The following is a 16,578-nucleotide window of genomic DNA, read 5'->3' as shown; positions in this document are numbered from 1 at the left end:
GAATGGGCGCTGAGCAGAGGCATTTTTCTGCAGGCAGTACACATCCCAGGCAAATCCAATGTGGTCGCAGACAAGCTGAGTCGGTTAGCCTCCGAGAATTACGAGTGGACAATCTCAGATCTGCACTTGCACGAGATATTCCTACGGTGGGGCTTCCCAGAGGTGGACCTGTTTGCGTCAGAGAGCAACAAGAAGGCCCCTCAATTTTGCTACAGGGGCGGTCTGGGGTGCTTTTCCCTAGGGGACGCATTTCAGATCAGGTGGACAGGATGCCTATTTTACGCATTCCCTCCATTCCCGCTGATTGCCAGAACTGTCAGCAAGATTCAACTCGGGTTATACTGGTGATTCCATTCTGGCCCCGGCAACCCTGGTTTCATCTGGTGATGCAGCTGTCACAAGGGTCTTCTTTTCAATTCAGACAGGAACCAGGTCTTCTGTCAGACAGGGGGATCCTATATCACGATCTACCCACTGAGGTTGACAGCATGGCTTGTGGGTCACTAGGCCTCTCTACTAGGGTAGCGGAGGTATTGACCAATGCAAGAAGGGATAATACCCGCTAGTCTTATTCAGCTAAATGGAGGCATTTTGAGACTTGGGCAATTTCCAAGGGGTTCAATATTTTGAACTGTTCTTTGGGGTGTATTTTTGAATTTTTGTTGTCCCTGAAGGATGAGGGGCTTTCCAACTCTTCCATAAAGGTTTATTTAGCTGCCATATCGGCGTTTCACCCCAGAATTGATGGGAAGACTGTGTTTTCACATAGTTTATCGAAAACATTCCTCAAAGGTTTACAGAATATGTTCCCTCCATTCAAAGAGGTAGTTCCTCAGTGGTCCCTTAAGTTAGTTTTGGCGGAGCTCATGAGCCCTCCGTTTGAACCCCTAGCTACTTGTGAGCTTAAGTTTTTATTGTTTAAGGTAGTATTTTTGTTGGCCATTACTTCAGCCAGAAGGGTAAGTGAGTTGGCAGCCCCAAGGCATGACCCAGCTTTTCTGAAGGTCCATCAGAACAAGGTAGTCCTTCGGCCTGATCTAAAGTTTAGGCCCAAGGTTTCATCCCAACACTTCCCAGGACATTGTCCTACCTGTGTTTTTTCCTTCTCCTTCAGATAGTGCAGAACGGGCCCTTCATTCTTTAGATGTACGCAGGGCGATTCTTTTTTATGTCCAGAGAACAAAGTCGTTTCGACAGGATAGGCAACTATTCGTGTGCTGTGCTGGCCCCAGGAAAGGCAAGGCAGCGACATCCCAATCTCTGTCACAATGGGTTACTATGACTGTTAAGACTTGTTATTCACAGGCTGCCGTACCTTGCCCTTTGGAAATTAGGGCACATTCCACAAGAGCACAGGCGTCTTCTGCTGTGTTCCTGAAGGGGATCCCGCTTCATGATATTTGTAAAGCTACTTTGCATGCAAAAGGTCCCAGGTTCAATCTATGGCATCTTCAGTTTTAAAGAATTGGGTAGTACAGCATTTATGCAGGAAGGTGACCCAAAATGTAAAATGACACCTGTCCACCAAAATATGTTATCCCCCCCCCAAATATGTTGTTATTGTGCATGTGAACATGGGAACCCCCCCCCTCCCAGTTTGGTGTAGTGGTTAAGAGTGCAGGACTCTAATCTGGAGAGCCATTGATTCCCCACTCCTCTACTTGAAGCCAGCTGGGTGACCTTGGGCTAGTCACAGCTCTCTGGAGCTCTCTCAGCCCCACCCACCTCACAGGGTGTTTGTTGTGGGGATAATAATAACATACTTTGTAAACCGCTCTGAGTGGGCATTAAGTTGTCCTGAAGGGTGGTATATAAATCAAATGTTGTTGTTGTTGTTGTTGTTGTTGTTGTTGTTGTTGTTACTCCCTTTTCCTTTTTGTTGACACACCCGGAAAAACTAGTCTTCCTTTTGACTAAATATAGTGGGAAATGTTAAAGACTTCAGCCAGAGACCCTAGAGAGCTGCTGTCAGTCACAACAGGCAATACTGACCTTGACAGACTTAGCCCACATTGCCAGTCCATAAAAAGACCTGTCCTCTTATCCCATAACTATTAGTAGTTTCCCTCAGAAACCTTGGGTGAAAGTTCACATATAGAATGTTTACTGGGTCATTCCTGTCTACATTCTTAACAAATTCTGTGTTCCCTTCTTGCATAAATAAACCTATTTTTGTTTCATTTGACATTCCTTTATCTTTTGTTGTAATTCTCTTTGCCCATTTAAATCCTTCCTCTTAAGTATTGCATTGTGGAGAGGATAGGTACTACATACAGTTTTTCAGATTGGAAAATGAAGATTTGTTGTGTTTCCTGTAGTTAAAAAACTAGTTTCATTATATGTTTGTTTATTATATTAATTTATGCATATAAAAGACCTGTAAGTTAAACAGATTTTGCAGTTATATTTTTTGTGCTTATATTTTATGTGCTTATATTTATATCTATAGAAAAGTTCCTTGGAATGGCTGCCCCAGTGCACTGTTTGAACACCTGTATACTTTTTGGGAATGCAGATGCTTGGAAAACAAAAGAAAATAAAAGTAGCACCAAAAATGGCAGAAAGAGAGGAAAAGTTGTGAACCTCAAATTAGCACCAAGTGAAGAGTGTTTGGAAATGAGGCGCCAAAAAGAACTAGAACTCAGACAGAATACTTTGTTGCAACAGGAGAATGTTCAGTTGTCCTTGAAGACCTGTTGTTGAAATGTGTTGTACTGATTCGGATACATTTAATGTAGACTAATGTTACAAACACAATAGCAATCTGGAAAGTAAATTAGCCAGAGTAATGCAGTGATTAGAAAGCCAGACTGATTCTGGGTAGGCATGACTTCAAATCCCCGTTTAGCCATGAAGCTTCTTGGGTGACCTTGGGCCAGTTACTCTCTCTAACCTACCTCATAGGCTTGTTGTGAGTGTAAAGAACCACCAAGTAAATTACTTTGAGCTCCTTGAAGGAAGGATGGGATGAAAATGTATTAAATGGGCAATGAATTCAAATAAAATGTTTGAGGAAAAGCTGTTTGCATGAACAAATACCAAGTCCTGCAGAATATCATTTTACATTGTTTCTCCTAGGAACAAAAAACAGAAAATATAATGCAATTTGATATAAATCTCTGTTGCAACCATATTTAGATATTATGGTGCTAAAGAAGATGTAACTAAAATCACCAAGAGTTTAGAGCAACTGCCTATAAGGTAGAGCTAGATTAAGTCTCTGTTTTAGGGGGGGGGAAAGAATGCTAATGTGACAGAGGTTTATGAAAAATGGTAGAAGAAAACAAGACACAGATAAATTGGGATTATGAATAGTTTCAGCATTTGCAAAAGGAAGTACTATGCTCAATTAAATTAATGCGGAAGTAGTTGATATGTCTAAAAGCTGAGTTTCTGGAGGATAAAGCATATCAAAGACCTCGGCAGTTGAATCTTCATATTCAGAGGTAGGAAGTTTTTGAGTACCAGAGGATAAGAACAAAGAGGGAAGGGAAGTTATATTCCTAATATCTTTGCCTTATGTATGAGGTTTCAGGGACTATCTGCTTCTGGAAATGAGCTGAGGAATTTAAAAATCCTTGTTTAATCAAAGCAAAATTGTTCTTACATTTTTCATTCTCATTTGTTACTGACATGAGGCTAGAGGAATCTTAGTAAGGGCCAATACATTTGTTGGGGCTACTTTAACCAAGCATCTCTTTCTTCTTAAAATTCCCACGCCCAGAAGAATCAAAATCTGAAGAAGCTGGACATTTCTGCTTGAAAAATCATTATGCTCATCACTTGAAATACAAGTTTTTAGAAACTTCAAATTAGCCTGCGGGTAGATTAAATTAGCCCCATCTGAGAGAGACAAATGGTGTAGTTTGTGTATTTTATATTTGCTGTCACGTTGAATGAAGGGGCAGGAAAACTCCTAATCTCAGGCACCCAGGGTCTCTTGCTTCACTTTCCCACTACTCTTGAAAGATCCCTCTGCACTTGTGATTATTGAAATACTTGTGTTCTGATGTTGTTTTTTAATCCTCTAGAATCAACAGCAGCAGAACCAACATCAGCAACAAACAGCACCTCAACAACAGCAAGCAGCACCTCAGCAGCAGCAACAAAACAGTACCCAGACAAATGGAACTGCAGGGGGAGGTGGAGCAGGAGGCGGTGGCCCTGGGGCAGGTCTCCAGCATAGCCAGGACTCCAGCCTCAACCAGGTGCCTCCAAATAAGAAACCACGTATAGGGCCTTCAGGCAATAATTCAGGCGGGCCTGTTATGCCTTCTGATTATCAGGTACTTTTTTTTATCATTCCTGCATTTTTTTTCTTTTGGGGGGAACAAGAAGAAATCAGTTTAATAAACTACTATAGTAAGAAGATCTTATTCTAAAGCATTCTTTCTCAACACATTAATATATCTAATTTCAGCATGGCCACAAATGTAGATACTTAAATCAGGAGACTTGGACAATGGACAGACCAGACAGATTTTTCAACAAACCTGAGAAAAGCCTTGGGTTTCCAGAAAAATCTGAAATCTTTGTAAACAAATGCCTTCTGTCTCCATTGCTAGGCAATCCCAACAGTATTGCCAGCATTCAAGTCTTGGTTTCTGCCAATAAAAGGCAGGGGGGAAGGGCAAGGTCCTTTCCAGTGCTGTTCTGGTCTTTGAACTCATTGAGGTCTGCCCTGGCAATAACCACGGAACTTCCATGACTTATCCAGGTCTGGCTGCTCACTGCTGTTCAACAGCAGCCACCCCAGAAAAGTATTGTGTAGTGGTTAGAGTTTCAGACCACGATCTGAGAAATTCAGGTTTAATCCCCATTATGCCATGGAAACTCACTGGGCGATCTTGGGGCTGTCACTCTCTCTCAGACTAACCTACCTCACAGGGTTGTTTGGAGGATAAAATAGTGATGAGGATAATGATGTAAGCTATTTTGGTCCCTGTTGGGCAGAAAGGCAGGGTATACATGTAAATAAACATTAAATATAAGATGGGGGACTGATAAAAGAAAAGTGGGTGGGTGAATCAGAGAGAGGGAAGCAGAGAAAGGTTGAGGATATGAGGGCTGCCAGGAGAAGTGAAAGAAGAAATAGCATGGGAAGAGGGATACAGGAGAAAGTGAGGTGCCTTTGCAAGTTCTTATGGGTTCCCAACTTGTATATGTATATTTACAGCTTGCAACATTTAATTCAAGGGCTGGCTAATTTCTGGGCAGGTGAGAAACTTTTAGTTGACAGCAAAGCAACAGTATAGTACATCCAGATAAGTTGCTATCTTTTTAACTAGCTCCTTGTGCCAGTAAAACCCATCTGATACACAGAAATTAAGGAGGCTAACTTTTTCTCACTTATTTCTGCAACAGCGGCCCCCAACCTTTTTGGCACCAGGGACCAGCTTCATGGAAGACAATTTTTCCACGGACCGGGTTGGGGGGGGGCGGGGGATGGTTTTGGGATGATACAATTGTGCACTTTATTTCTATTATTACATTATATAATGAAATAATTATACAACTCACCACAATACAGAATCGGTGGGAGCCCTGAGCTTGTTTTCCTGCAACTAGACGGTCCCATCTGGGGGTGATAGGAGACAGTGACACCTGAAGTGTGTTGCTTATGTCCAGTCTACTCCGTGATCTCATTTTGGTTACTGTCAGCGGCAGCACACAGAGCCACCCAGCAGCCGCACCACCACGAGGTCTATATTTTTTAGCACAACTGTGCAGGCAGGAGGCCAATGGCGCTTCTCCACTGTCCAGCAGTGGCCACGCCACCAGAGGAGAGGAAGAGGCAGACTGGGAGAGATGGCAGGCAATGCTCAGGGCGGCTGGCTGCCCAGTAGGCCCAGTGGTGACCAGAGGAGGCAGAGGCAGACTGGGGAAGGCGGCAGATGGAGCTCAGGGCAGCTGGCTGCCTGGCGAGCCCGGCAGTGACCCCGCACACAAAGGCGTGAGGGCAGGGCAGCAGCCCAGCTCCAGCAAGTGCAGCCACACCGACCACAGCACGAGGGAGCAGCTGCACGTGTGCTGGCTGGGAGTGAGAGAAGAGACCCAGAGGCATGATGGGAGTCAGCCAGCCAGGCGAGGTGATATTTCTAATGAAAAGTGCAGGGCTGGCCAGGCGAGACATGGCTGCCCCTCCCAAGACTGCGACCGCCTATTTTGCCTGCTTCCTGGAGTCAGCTCTGCACTTGCCGCCATTCACCTCCTGTGCGGCCTGGTTGCTAATAGGTCACAGACCGGTACTGGTCCGTGGCCCGGGGGTTGAGGACCCCTGCTGTGCAAGATATATATGAGGTGGTGATCTTCCACCCAAATTACTAGACTGAATGCAAAAACTCAATGACCATTACAAGCCGATAGTGATCAACGATTCTGATATATAGTACAACAATCATATGATCCAGTTCATAAATATTCAGATAAGGCCATGTGAAACAGCCCTAACAAGCAGCTTATCCACATGATTTTATTTAATCATAATAATTGCAAGAACAGTCATTTAAGTTTCCTTATGCAAAACCTCCAGCTTATATTAACTATCACAGATAAATCTTTTTATTGTGTGAAAACATCATCTGTCAGTATCAGTGGGGGGAAAAACCTGAAAATGAATTGTATGTGATCTATTTGGCATCAGGCAGCAAGATGCTCTGTTGCTTCTGTTAACTACTACCTCAGTAGTTTGAATCTTTGCTTTAGTATCCTATTCTTCCCAATGCAATTCCTCGTTCTTTTTAGGAGCCTCTGGATTAAGATTCATCACAGCTGGTGTCAAAATATTTGGTTTTACTGCCTCTCTCACATATACTTTGGTAGTAATCTTCCTTTTTAGTTGATATTTTCTACTTCTTTGTACATAAGGATTAGAAGTAGAAAAGAGTAATAAATTCAAAATCTGGATAATATATCACTGTAATTTCACCTATAGTAATTTGGAGGTAGAAGAAAGAAGGCTGAGGTTTTGTGTCTTTAATTTTATGTTAGCATCTGTTGCTACCTGCTTTTGCTATACCAGGCTTGCCAACCTGAGATCCAATTAGCCAGATGCAACTCATGAGCCAGGTAACTTGGGCTGCCAGGTGTTTTTCCCCTTTGGAAATCTCCTATTTTTACTATTCCAAGTAAACTGCAAAGTAGAAGGTTTATAAAATCTCTACTGTCCATGGTTAGTGAACTATTTCATTTCCTGGGCCACAAGCTGGGAAGGTCTGGGCTGTATATTTACTGTCCAAAATATGCTACACTGCTCTACAGCAAGTAGTTTTGCATCTTGCAGTTAAAAAGAAAAAAAAGAGAATAAGACAATGTTAAAGAATAAGAGCCAAGCTACAAGTGACGAATGACACTTGAAAGGCAAGTGAACAGACTCACGTGTATTCCTCCCTGTTCACTTGTGCTCCACTTGCACTCCACTTGATCACTATGTGATCGAGTGGAGTGCAAGTGAAAAGGGAGGATTACACGTGAGTCTGTTCTCTTGCCATTCAAGTGTCATTTGTCACTTGTAGCTTGGCCCTAAGAGCCCTATGGTGGAAGAGCCTTGTGGCACAGGGTGGTAGGCTGCAGTACTACAGCTCAAGCTCTGCTCACGACCTGATCCTGGCAGAAGCCGGGTTCAGGTAGCCGGCTCAAAGTTGACTCAGCCTTCCATCCTTCTGAGGTTGGTAAAATGAGTACCCAGTTTCCTGGGGTAAAGTATAGATGACTGAGGAAGGCAATGGCAAACCATCTTGTAACAAAAAGTCTGCCAAGAAAACGTCGTGATGCAATGTTCCCCCATGGGTCAGTAATGACTCAGTGCTTGCCAGGGGTCATTTTGTAGAAAAAGAGCTGGAGAAACTCATTACCATAACTCATTAGCATATGCCACGCCCCTTGGCATCACCAGAAGTGTATCATTAGCATAACTGATTTGCATATGCCACACACCCCTGACATCAACTATCCTGGCTGTTTTGGACCCAATCCTGGCCATTCAGCGCCAAAAGTGAGCCCAAAATGGCAAAAAGGGGCTGAAAATGGCTGAAAAGAGGCCCAAAATGGTCAGGATCAGGCCGCTGCTGAGTGAGAGAGTGATTCACCACCCATCAGAGGCCCGATCCGGGCCGTTTCGACCCCAATCCAGGCTGAAACAGGCCCAAAATGGCCGAGAGTCAGGTGGGCAGGGACACCTGACATGTGACCTCTTTGGGGAACTGCTGGAACTGTGTTCCTGCGCGTTCCCCCTCGAAATGAGCCCTGGTGCTTGCACATATACCTAAAGAATATTCACTGAAAACTACAGTTTATGTATAGAAAATGACTGTACACACCCAGGAATAAAATAGTAAATTATTTGGCCTCTTGTTTTCAAAAGTAATCTGGCATGAGAAGCAGTGGCTCTATTAACAACAGTAAGACAAAAGACCTGGAGCACTGAAATCATAACCTCCCACACTATTCTTTTCCCACAGGATTCATCCACCCATTTATTACAGAGAATTCAGACAATCAAGTTTTGTATTCCATGTTTTCCCTAATGTTATCCAATTTTTTTAATGCTAGTTTATCATAACTTTTTGTTCCACTGCAATTGCAACAGGAAGTTTTTCAGATGTGAACTGAATGATATAACTGTCCTACTTGTATTTATGACACAGTCTCTTGTGTCACTGATGACAGTGTAAAAAACCTGCCTTTCTACCTTGCTTGCCTACCCACTTCTATCCATACCATTTTTATTCTTCTTCCAATCATGCTGGTACATGTGGTTCGCCTTTCTTCCTCCTTTTTCTCACAACTCTGTAAAATACATCCAGCTGAGAGAGAATGACCTGCGCAAGGCTGTGTGGGGATCTGAATCAGGGTCCAACATTATAATCACTGCAACACACTTTGATCCCCACCATTACATTCAGTATTGTCTCCACTCTAGTCTTCTCTTCCTCTCTCAGGTGAACAACATGGTGGTGGAAAGCCTTGACATTATCTCCTGCTTCAGCTCAGCTGAAGAGCATCAGCTCAGAGCAAAGAAACTCATGCCTGATCTGCTCTGCTGCAGCTATGGAGCTTCTTTTCTGATGCTCAAGCTTCAGCTTTCCTGAAATAGTAATGGGTTAGGGAGTCTAATGAGACTAGTGTGGGAAGGCTGTGCCACTCAGCATTGTATAGAATCAGGTTGATGCTCCCAACTGGAATCAAATTACCACAGATGGAGGAGAGCTTTACTTCCTCCTTCCTGATGCAGCCCACCAAACCCCAGGACTTCTGATCCTCTGAATGAGAGGTCCCTCAGAAACAGCCTTGGAGGCCAGTGTGGGCTTTGCATTGGGAGGTCGAAATTGGCCCCCCTCTGATGCCAGAAGTGCCGTTCAGCTACCATAAGTGCTGTTATGCCAGTAGAACAGCACATTTGGGTCCAACGTAGTTTCCCTCAATGTCTCCCTCTTTGCACCCGGTGCAGACTGGGCTCCTATTTCCCCACCAGTCCAACAATAACAGAAGAGAATTTTGTGTGTGGGGGAATAAATGGAGTGTGAAAATTAATGCATGGGCATTAGAGAGTGCAGAATTGTCACAGAACAGGATAATGATATTACTGTGTTAACCAGAAATCTGTGACTAGACTACTTTTAAATCTATCTATTTATAGGCTTGGAACCATGGGGCACAGTACCCATTTGTGCCTGGAGTATTTTGCATTCGTTGGTTCTTGAGAGTGGGGAAATCCTAATCACAGGCTTCAGCACTCTGAAGAATTTGCTGTTCGATCTACGTTCAGTAATAGTTAACTTTAAAGATAGCCAGTCAGCCTCTTTGGAGGTTTTTATTCCAGTCTAGGAAGGTCAATCTGCACTCAAACGCTTTTGGATGTAGTCTGCATATGTGAAAATTTACTGCAAAGGGGGGAAACAAAGGCTAGCATCCAGCAGCATGAGACTATTGTGAGAAGATGGGCAGTGCTATTATTGACTATAACAATGGTCCACTTGGGTGTTAAGGTATTCTGCCAGAAAAGCCTCTTACATTAGAGGAAGGTTCCCCATGCCAGAATTCTCTATCATTAGCTTAGCAGAGTGTTAGGATACAACTCTATTCACCTTTGCCAATCAGTGCTCTCAAAGCTTACTGTACCAGCCATTCTCAAATAGCAGCATTTAGGCAGCTTTATATTGAACATGGAAATCTCTGGATTGGCACCTCATAGTATTAATTGATGAGAAACCTTTAGTAACTGTTCCTCTCTACCAAAAATGTTCACTTTTTTCTTCTTCCTTAGCACTCCAGTTCACGCCTGAATTACCAAAGCAACATTCAGGGATCTTCTCAGTCCCAGAGTACAATGGGCTATTCTACATCATCTCAGCAAAGCTCTCAGTACCATCAGTCCCATCAGTCTCACCGGTACTGAAGAGGCCTCACACACATTATTAGAAAGGAATGGACTAACGTCAAAGGACTCCAGCAATATGAAGTTCATAAATAGTGAGAAGAACCAAAAATGCAAACTGTGATGCAGATTTTAAAATCGCAATTATAAAAGGAAAATTTTTATTTACTAATTGTTTTCGGACAAAAAACGTTCTTATTCCTTTTTGCCATAAAGGAGATTCTTGTGAAGTTTCCCTCAGCTTGCTCTCGCATGCGTTCTATTGTGGTTACTCGAATGAAACCGTCTGATCTGAACCCAGCACTTAAACGTCTTTATCCTATGGAATTTTTGAAGGATTCCTGCACCTTTCTTGTGTTTGTAGTAATTGCCATAAATCTATCTTTCTTTTTTCAAATCCCTTTACTGGGGTTTTAAAGTTTTTGAAATATTGAATTCCCAGGCTTTTCAAGCTTGTATATAGTTAGTTTTTTACTAGGCAAACCCGTTTTAGCTATACAGGTATAATGCACCTTTGAAAAGCACTATGTTGTTTTCACAGGATATTACTGTTTTGATCATGGATGTCAAGAACAGCAGATTTTACTGTTCCAGAGTATTTTATTATTCTCTTTTTTTATTAGTCTAGTTTTCAGATGAGGTCTTTAAAAAAAACAAAGAAAAGAAAAGAAAAAATTTTCAACCCAAGTCTCTGCAGCAACGATTACATGTTCTATGTTCTGACTGAACACCAAAACAGAAGGTTTTGAATGTTATTTTATCATTCAGATGAAATCCCATAGATCATTGGCCATTTCTTCCATGTGGGTTGACTTTAAGCTGTCTTAACAGCTAAATGAAAACAAATATTGTTGTGGCTCCAATAGAACAAATATATGCCATGCTGTCTTCTCATGCAGTGGAGTCTTCTCTAGTAGTTAACTGTATTTTGAGCTCTACCCTGGGTGTTCAACATCAGTGGGAGAAAGGGCAAACAAGGAAACTGTGTTACTACTTTGGGGGCAGGGTGGATTAGGTATGCTTTTTAACCCATGTTGGTATACTCCTTAATCTTCTCTGATGCAGCCCTCCAGTTCAGTTTTGATGATCCTGAAACTTACAGCAAAAAACGCAAAAAATGCTGTGGCACCTTAAAAGATGAACAGTTATATTGTAGCATGAGCTTTGGAGGCAACAGCCTACATATAGGATAATTTGCAGTCAGCTTGACTGCTTTGGCTACGGGAGGGGGATGTTCATTGTTCTAACCAGATCAAATATTTAAAGAGAAGTTGTTGAACAATGACTTGGTGTTTATGTTTCTCATGTGTAAAATGCATATTATGTTACCTTGCCGCTGCTATAATTATCCCAAATTAATTGCACCAGGTAAACCTGGCTGTACTGAAATGTTTCTTTTTTTCTAAGGTTAGACATATTGTGATCGTACCAAAGTCATGTTTGTGTACTCGACAGGCACCTAGAAAAGGAAACATCAGAGTTCATAAGCATGTGGATCATTGTCTAACTTCTGTGATCAGAAGAAACATGTAATTTGAGGCAGTTCCCCTTTTCTCAGATGTTTAGAAACACAACTTTATCCAGGGCTCTGTGTATTCTGCAGTTCTACTCAGAATTCAACAAGTGATAACTCTGAACTTCCCCCCACAAAAAGGCAGTTTCTCACCATTGAGGCTTGAAAATGCGTGAGTGGTGCCTGGTGGAACTTCAGAAGGTAAGACAGTGGAGATGAACAGGATTTCTAGGTTGGTGGGGCTTCCCTGCCTACCAGGCGCTTTCCTCACCATGACGAGCAAAAGTAGAATACAAACTATGCTAATCTGCTGTAGTTACACAAGCTTCAGAAATCTACTTTTCCTTAGGGTTGCCAACAACATGGATAAAAAATGTCTTATCCCTTTAACAGGAGATTAATGTGTGGAAATGAGTAGTTGAAGCTTTTCATGGCATGGAGGTAAACAACATCATCAGGTAAATGCATGTGTGTTATATGCTGTCAAGTTGCTTCCAACTTATGGTGACCCTATGACCTCTAAAATGTTCTGTCATTGACAGCCTTGCTCAGGTCTTGCAGACTGAAGGTTGTGACTTTCTTTACTGACCTGGCAAATAACATCCCATTAAGCCACTATTAAAGAAGCAGCATTTTTTTCCTCCAGATTGTTGGCAACACTAGCATTCCTGCATGCAGAATTTAGATTAGTTTGGTGGAGAGTTCCCGCCCCCCCTGCAGAGTACGCTCAGCTGTGACTTCATTGCACTAAAACTGAGAAGGCATATAGACAGCACCCAGTACTTTAAGATAAAAGATACATAGATATATTCAGTTCTAAATCACAGGCCCATAGACAAAAATACTGAACATTTTGCACTGATTACAGTAGAAACTATCAAAGCAGTAGGTCAGTTTGCTTGGAGGGCAAACTTTCTTTAATCCCTAAAGTAGTAAAGATATTCTTGTCTAGTATATGTTCCCTCTCCACTTTAAAGAGCTGCTCTAGTGTAAGCTTGACCATATTTGTCATAGGCGCCATTCCATTTGTCAATGGCATCAGGAGGTGACTCCCTGGAGAGAGCCAAAAGATAATTCATCAGAGAATGGACAGAACAGAGGGAGAAACGAAAAGGAATTATATTCAAGATAAAAATAGCTAGTTGGATCCCCCCAGTTTTATTCCTTATGATACATTGTATGTCTGAAGTGGTTTTGTTGGATGAAACTAAAGTTAGATTTGTATGAACTTCAGTCAAACTGTTGTTCCTCTATGTTACAAGTTTGTCATTTATGGTCTTTTTGAATCTGAGGTAAATATAGGATATAAGCTTAAACATTATTGACTTTTACTTGGACTAGTTTTTGTCTTCTCCTTTTGTTGCTTTGTCCTCCAATTCGCTATTGCTTGTAATTCATCATACAGCTTAAATACACCAGATTGCAGTGAAGTCAGCACTGAGATTTAAGTGTGCTTAGTTGAGTCTCTCTTTGGGGGGGGGGGGGGTTGTCCTGTCCTTTGGTAAGTTCTGTCCAAATGTCAGTTCCCTGCATGCAGTGTAACTACCTGTGTTTAAATGTGCTTTATCTCCATGAGCTTCCAATCCCCTAGAATAATGGCCAGGATTATTGTCTGTAGTGACAAATTATTTGCATATTTGTTGGAAATAATTTGCTTGCTATGCCCCATTTCCCTGCAGTGTCTGTGCACACAGAATGGCCTTCCAAATAAGCATTGACAGGGGAATAGATGAAAGTATAGGTTTACATTTCTGAAGTGTTTACTGCACTCTTTCCCTATTTGTACCTTGGCTTTTGGGCATACTTGGCCTTTTTTGATGAGCTATATGTGTATAATAAGATGAGCATCTCGTATATTGCAGGGCTAAGTGAGTCAAGATGAGGTAGCTTTGTTTCAGGGGAAATTTCATGAATCAAAACTGTTTCATGTAAAGTTAATCATATGTTGTATGTTATAGAAACACAGGAGGACACAGATTTTCATAAGCATGCAGCTGTGCTAATTCTTACTTGTATATGTAACTTTGATATCATTTGCAATCTCTCGTTTCTGTCACATTGTCTCCAGGATGTAAATGCTGATACAAGTCTTGCTACTTTGGGAAACAGTTAACCCTCATTCTATGCTGTTCCTCTTCTGGGTTTCAGAGAAACAAAGCAGGAGAAATAGGCTTAGCAGAGAGGAAATCTTTTATAGCACAGACTGCATAATGAAGGAAGAATCTTGTGAAAACTGCAAGTCCTGCACTGTATCTGTGACACTGTATCTTTGGGGGTGGGCATGGGTTGGGGCAGGGTGGGATGGATGGGAGGGCATCCGGAGGCTAGGGAGGGGGAAGCTTGAAGTATTTGATTGTGTATAATATTTTATGTAAACATAATAAGCTTAGTTCCCTTTCATAATCTTCAGTGATGGTACTTAAGCAACATAAGCAAAGATAACTGTAGTAGGATAAAATAAGCATTGTACATAAAGCCATGTGTAATCTCAACATTTTGCCACACCAGAACGATGTGTATTGCTTTATGGGAAAAAAGTCCTTAATGCACTGCTATCTCCTAAATATTTAGTAGTAAATTAATACTATTTAATTTTTTAAAGAAATTTGTCTTGTGTAGACACTAAAAAGTATTACACAATGTGGACTGATGTCCCTTTTTAACAGCAGTTTAAATAATGTTTTATATCTGTAATCTAATATACTTCTGGAATTGTTGTAGTTTGTATTTTTCTCATGTTAACTATTTGTGGAAATGTGCCTGACTTCAGTTTTCTTTTTTATATAATTTCACATATTCATCTTCCATTCCTGTAAGGGTTTTTTGTTACATAGTTTTGTGTCCTCTCATATGCTGTTTCAATTGGTCAGTGTGAGGGCCCACGTGAAACAATATATTCTATGGTGGCAAACTCTTTCCCAATGCAGATTTTATTTCTCATTTGTTTATATTTGAAGATGTATTTGAAATGGAGTATTTACATTTAAGTGCATCTCCATCCCCAGTGAAGTCAACATACAAACACCTCACACATTCCTTCCTGCTCCATGTCTGATTTTTCGAAGTCAGAACCATTTCGAAGTCAGAACAAGCTTGGGTCTTGGTTGGCTGTCTTGCTGGTGGGAAAGGAAGACGCTTGCAGCTACTAGCAATGGCCCAACATGTTCCCAAAGTGGCGGGGGGAGTCTTGCTTGCTAGTTCTTTCTGCCCCCACTCACCTCCTCTTCACCTGTTGAAGCAAGGTAGCTGCTCAGTAGCTGGTTATAAGAAGCACCCAGACCAATAGGCTTTGCATTTACTGTTTTAAGGTGTCCTCATATTGTTCTTGAAAGACTGTTAAAAACTATGCTTTCGTTCCTTGCATATATTTTTTATTCTTGGTTGTAATTAAATTGAATTGCTTCAGTGTGAATTTTTTAAATAAAAATAATATACATTTGTAATAATAAAAAAGTTGAAGTAAAACATCTGTCTGATAGGCAATTGATAGATGTGGGCTGTAGTGGGAATTGGGTGTGTTCCACAGAACTGAAGAACTATTCACACTATTTCTAGTAGTTTTGCAAGATGCCAGAGACTGTCTTGTTTTGGTTTGGAGGTTTTTAACCATCACTTGAATTGGGGGGCTGGTGGTATGGGAAATGGAATAATGGGTTGCATCCTCTCTAGATTTCTATGGGTGCTGATGGGATTTTCACCAATTCTCCCCTCCCATAGCAACTCAGAATGCCCCCTGAAATGTTGCTCCTGGGTAATGGGGGACCCCCCTCTCAGGAATAGCTTGGGAGTCATTGGAGAACTCCTGTATGAGGGGGATTAATGAAAATCATGGTCCTTCATGCACCTGCAGAAATCTAGGTGGTATCGAAGCAAATATCCTTATGACTTACTTCCCCTAAAGTCACATTAACACACTTTTCATGTTGCTCTTCCTAAGTGCTTTACATTAGGACAAGAGGGGGAAAATAAAGATATCTTTCCCTGATAATATTCTGCAGGGATTTCCCATTAATCTTCAAGTCTCTGTCTGAATGACATCTCTCTAGGAAGATAAGGTGGATTCATGTGTTTTAAAATAAGATTTTCAAACAGCTTAATTAGCTTTTTCTTCCAAATTGTGCCAGTTTTATGATCTAGCACTGCTACAGTCTTGTAACTTTCCAGAGTGCATGATGGTCACTATTATTACAGGTTTGGCTCTGCCCAGGGCGGATTCCAGATGGCCAGAAATTGCGGTTTTTCTGCGGAAATAATCGCTTACCTGCCACGCGTTCACTTTCGTCTCCATCCGCTTTGTCTCGCAGCGTGCCGTGCCGTCCCGCTTCCGGATGTTCACACGGCCAACTGAGGTACCCGGGATTGGTTGTTTCCTCTCCGACACAGTTGACGTCGGGAGCCTTCATTGGTTCACATTTCGTTTTTTAAAAATTTTTTTTTACGTGTTTTGCGCAAATGCGCAAACGCGCAGGTATGCGAATACGCAGCGTCGACGTTTGTGCGCTTTTGTGCATTTGTGCATTTGTGCACATTTGCGCAGTTTGATGTGCGCAAACGTGCGACTGCGCAAATGGCTCCCGGTTTTAAAAAAAATTAAGGGAATATTGTTGCCGGCCGGCCAGCAAAGGAAGGAGGGAAAGGGGAGGGCCTCTCCGCAGCGACGAAGCGTCCAGAAGTGTGCAAACCCGCCATA

The 16,578-nt window shown here is 42.0% G+C and overlaps 1 protein-coding gene across 4 annotated transcripts in view; it reads left to right on the top strand.

Moving 5' to 3' along the window:
* The window catches only part of CDK19 (cyclin dependent kinase 19), a 176,307-nt gene extending 160,999 nt beyond the window's left edge, over positions 1-15,308 (top strand). For 3 of the 4 annotated variants that reach the window (XM_054980978.1, XM_054980962.1, XM_054980954.1), the window contains exons 12-13: positions 4,032-4,286; positions 10,265-15,308. In XM_054980978.1, coding sequence (XP_054836953.1) covers positions 4,032-4,286; positions 10,265-10,396 — 387 coding nt within the window. In that variant the 3' untranslated portion in view covers positions 10,397-15,308. The remainder of the gene's footprint in view (positions 1-4,031; positions 4,287-10,264) is intronic. The other variant, XM_054980970.1, reaches the window with a different exon arrangement.
* The last annotated feature ends 1,270 nt before the right edge of the window (positions 15,309-16,578 follow it).

The sequence above is a fragment of the Eublepharis macularius genome, chromosome 1, assembly GCF_028583425.1.
Source record: "Eublepharis macularius isolate TG4126 chromosome 1, MPM_Emac_v1.0, whole genome shotgun sequence".
Lineage (NCBI taxonomy): Eukaryota > Metazoa > Chordata > Lepidosauria > Squamata > Eublepharidae > Eublepharis > Eublepharis macularius.
This window is presented reverse-complemented; position numbering and strand designations above follow the sequence as displayed.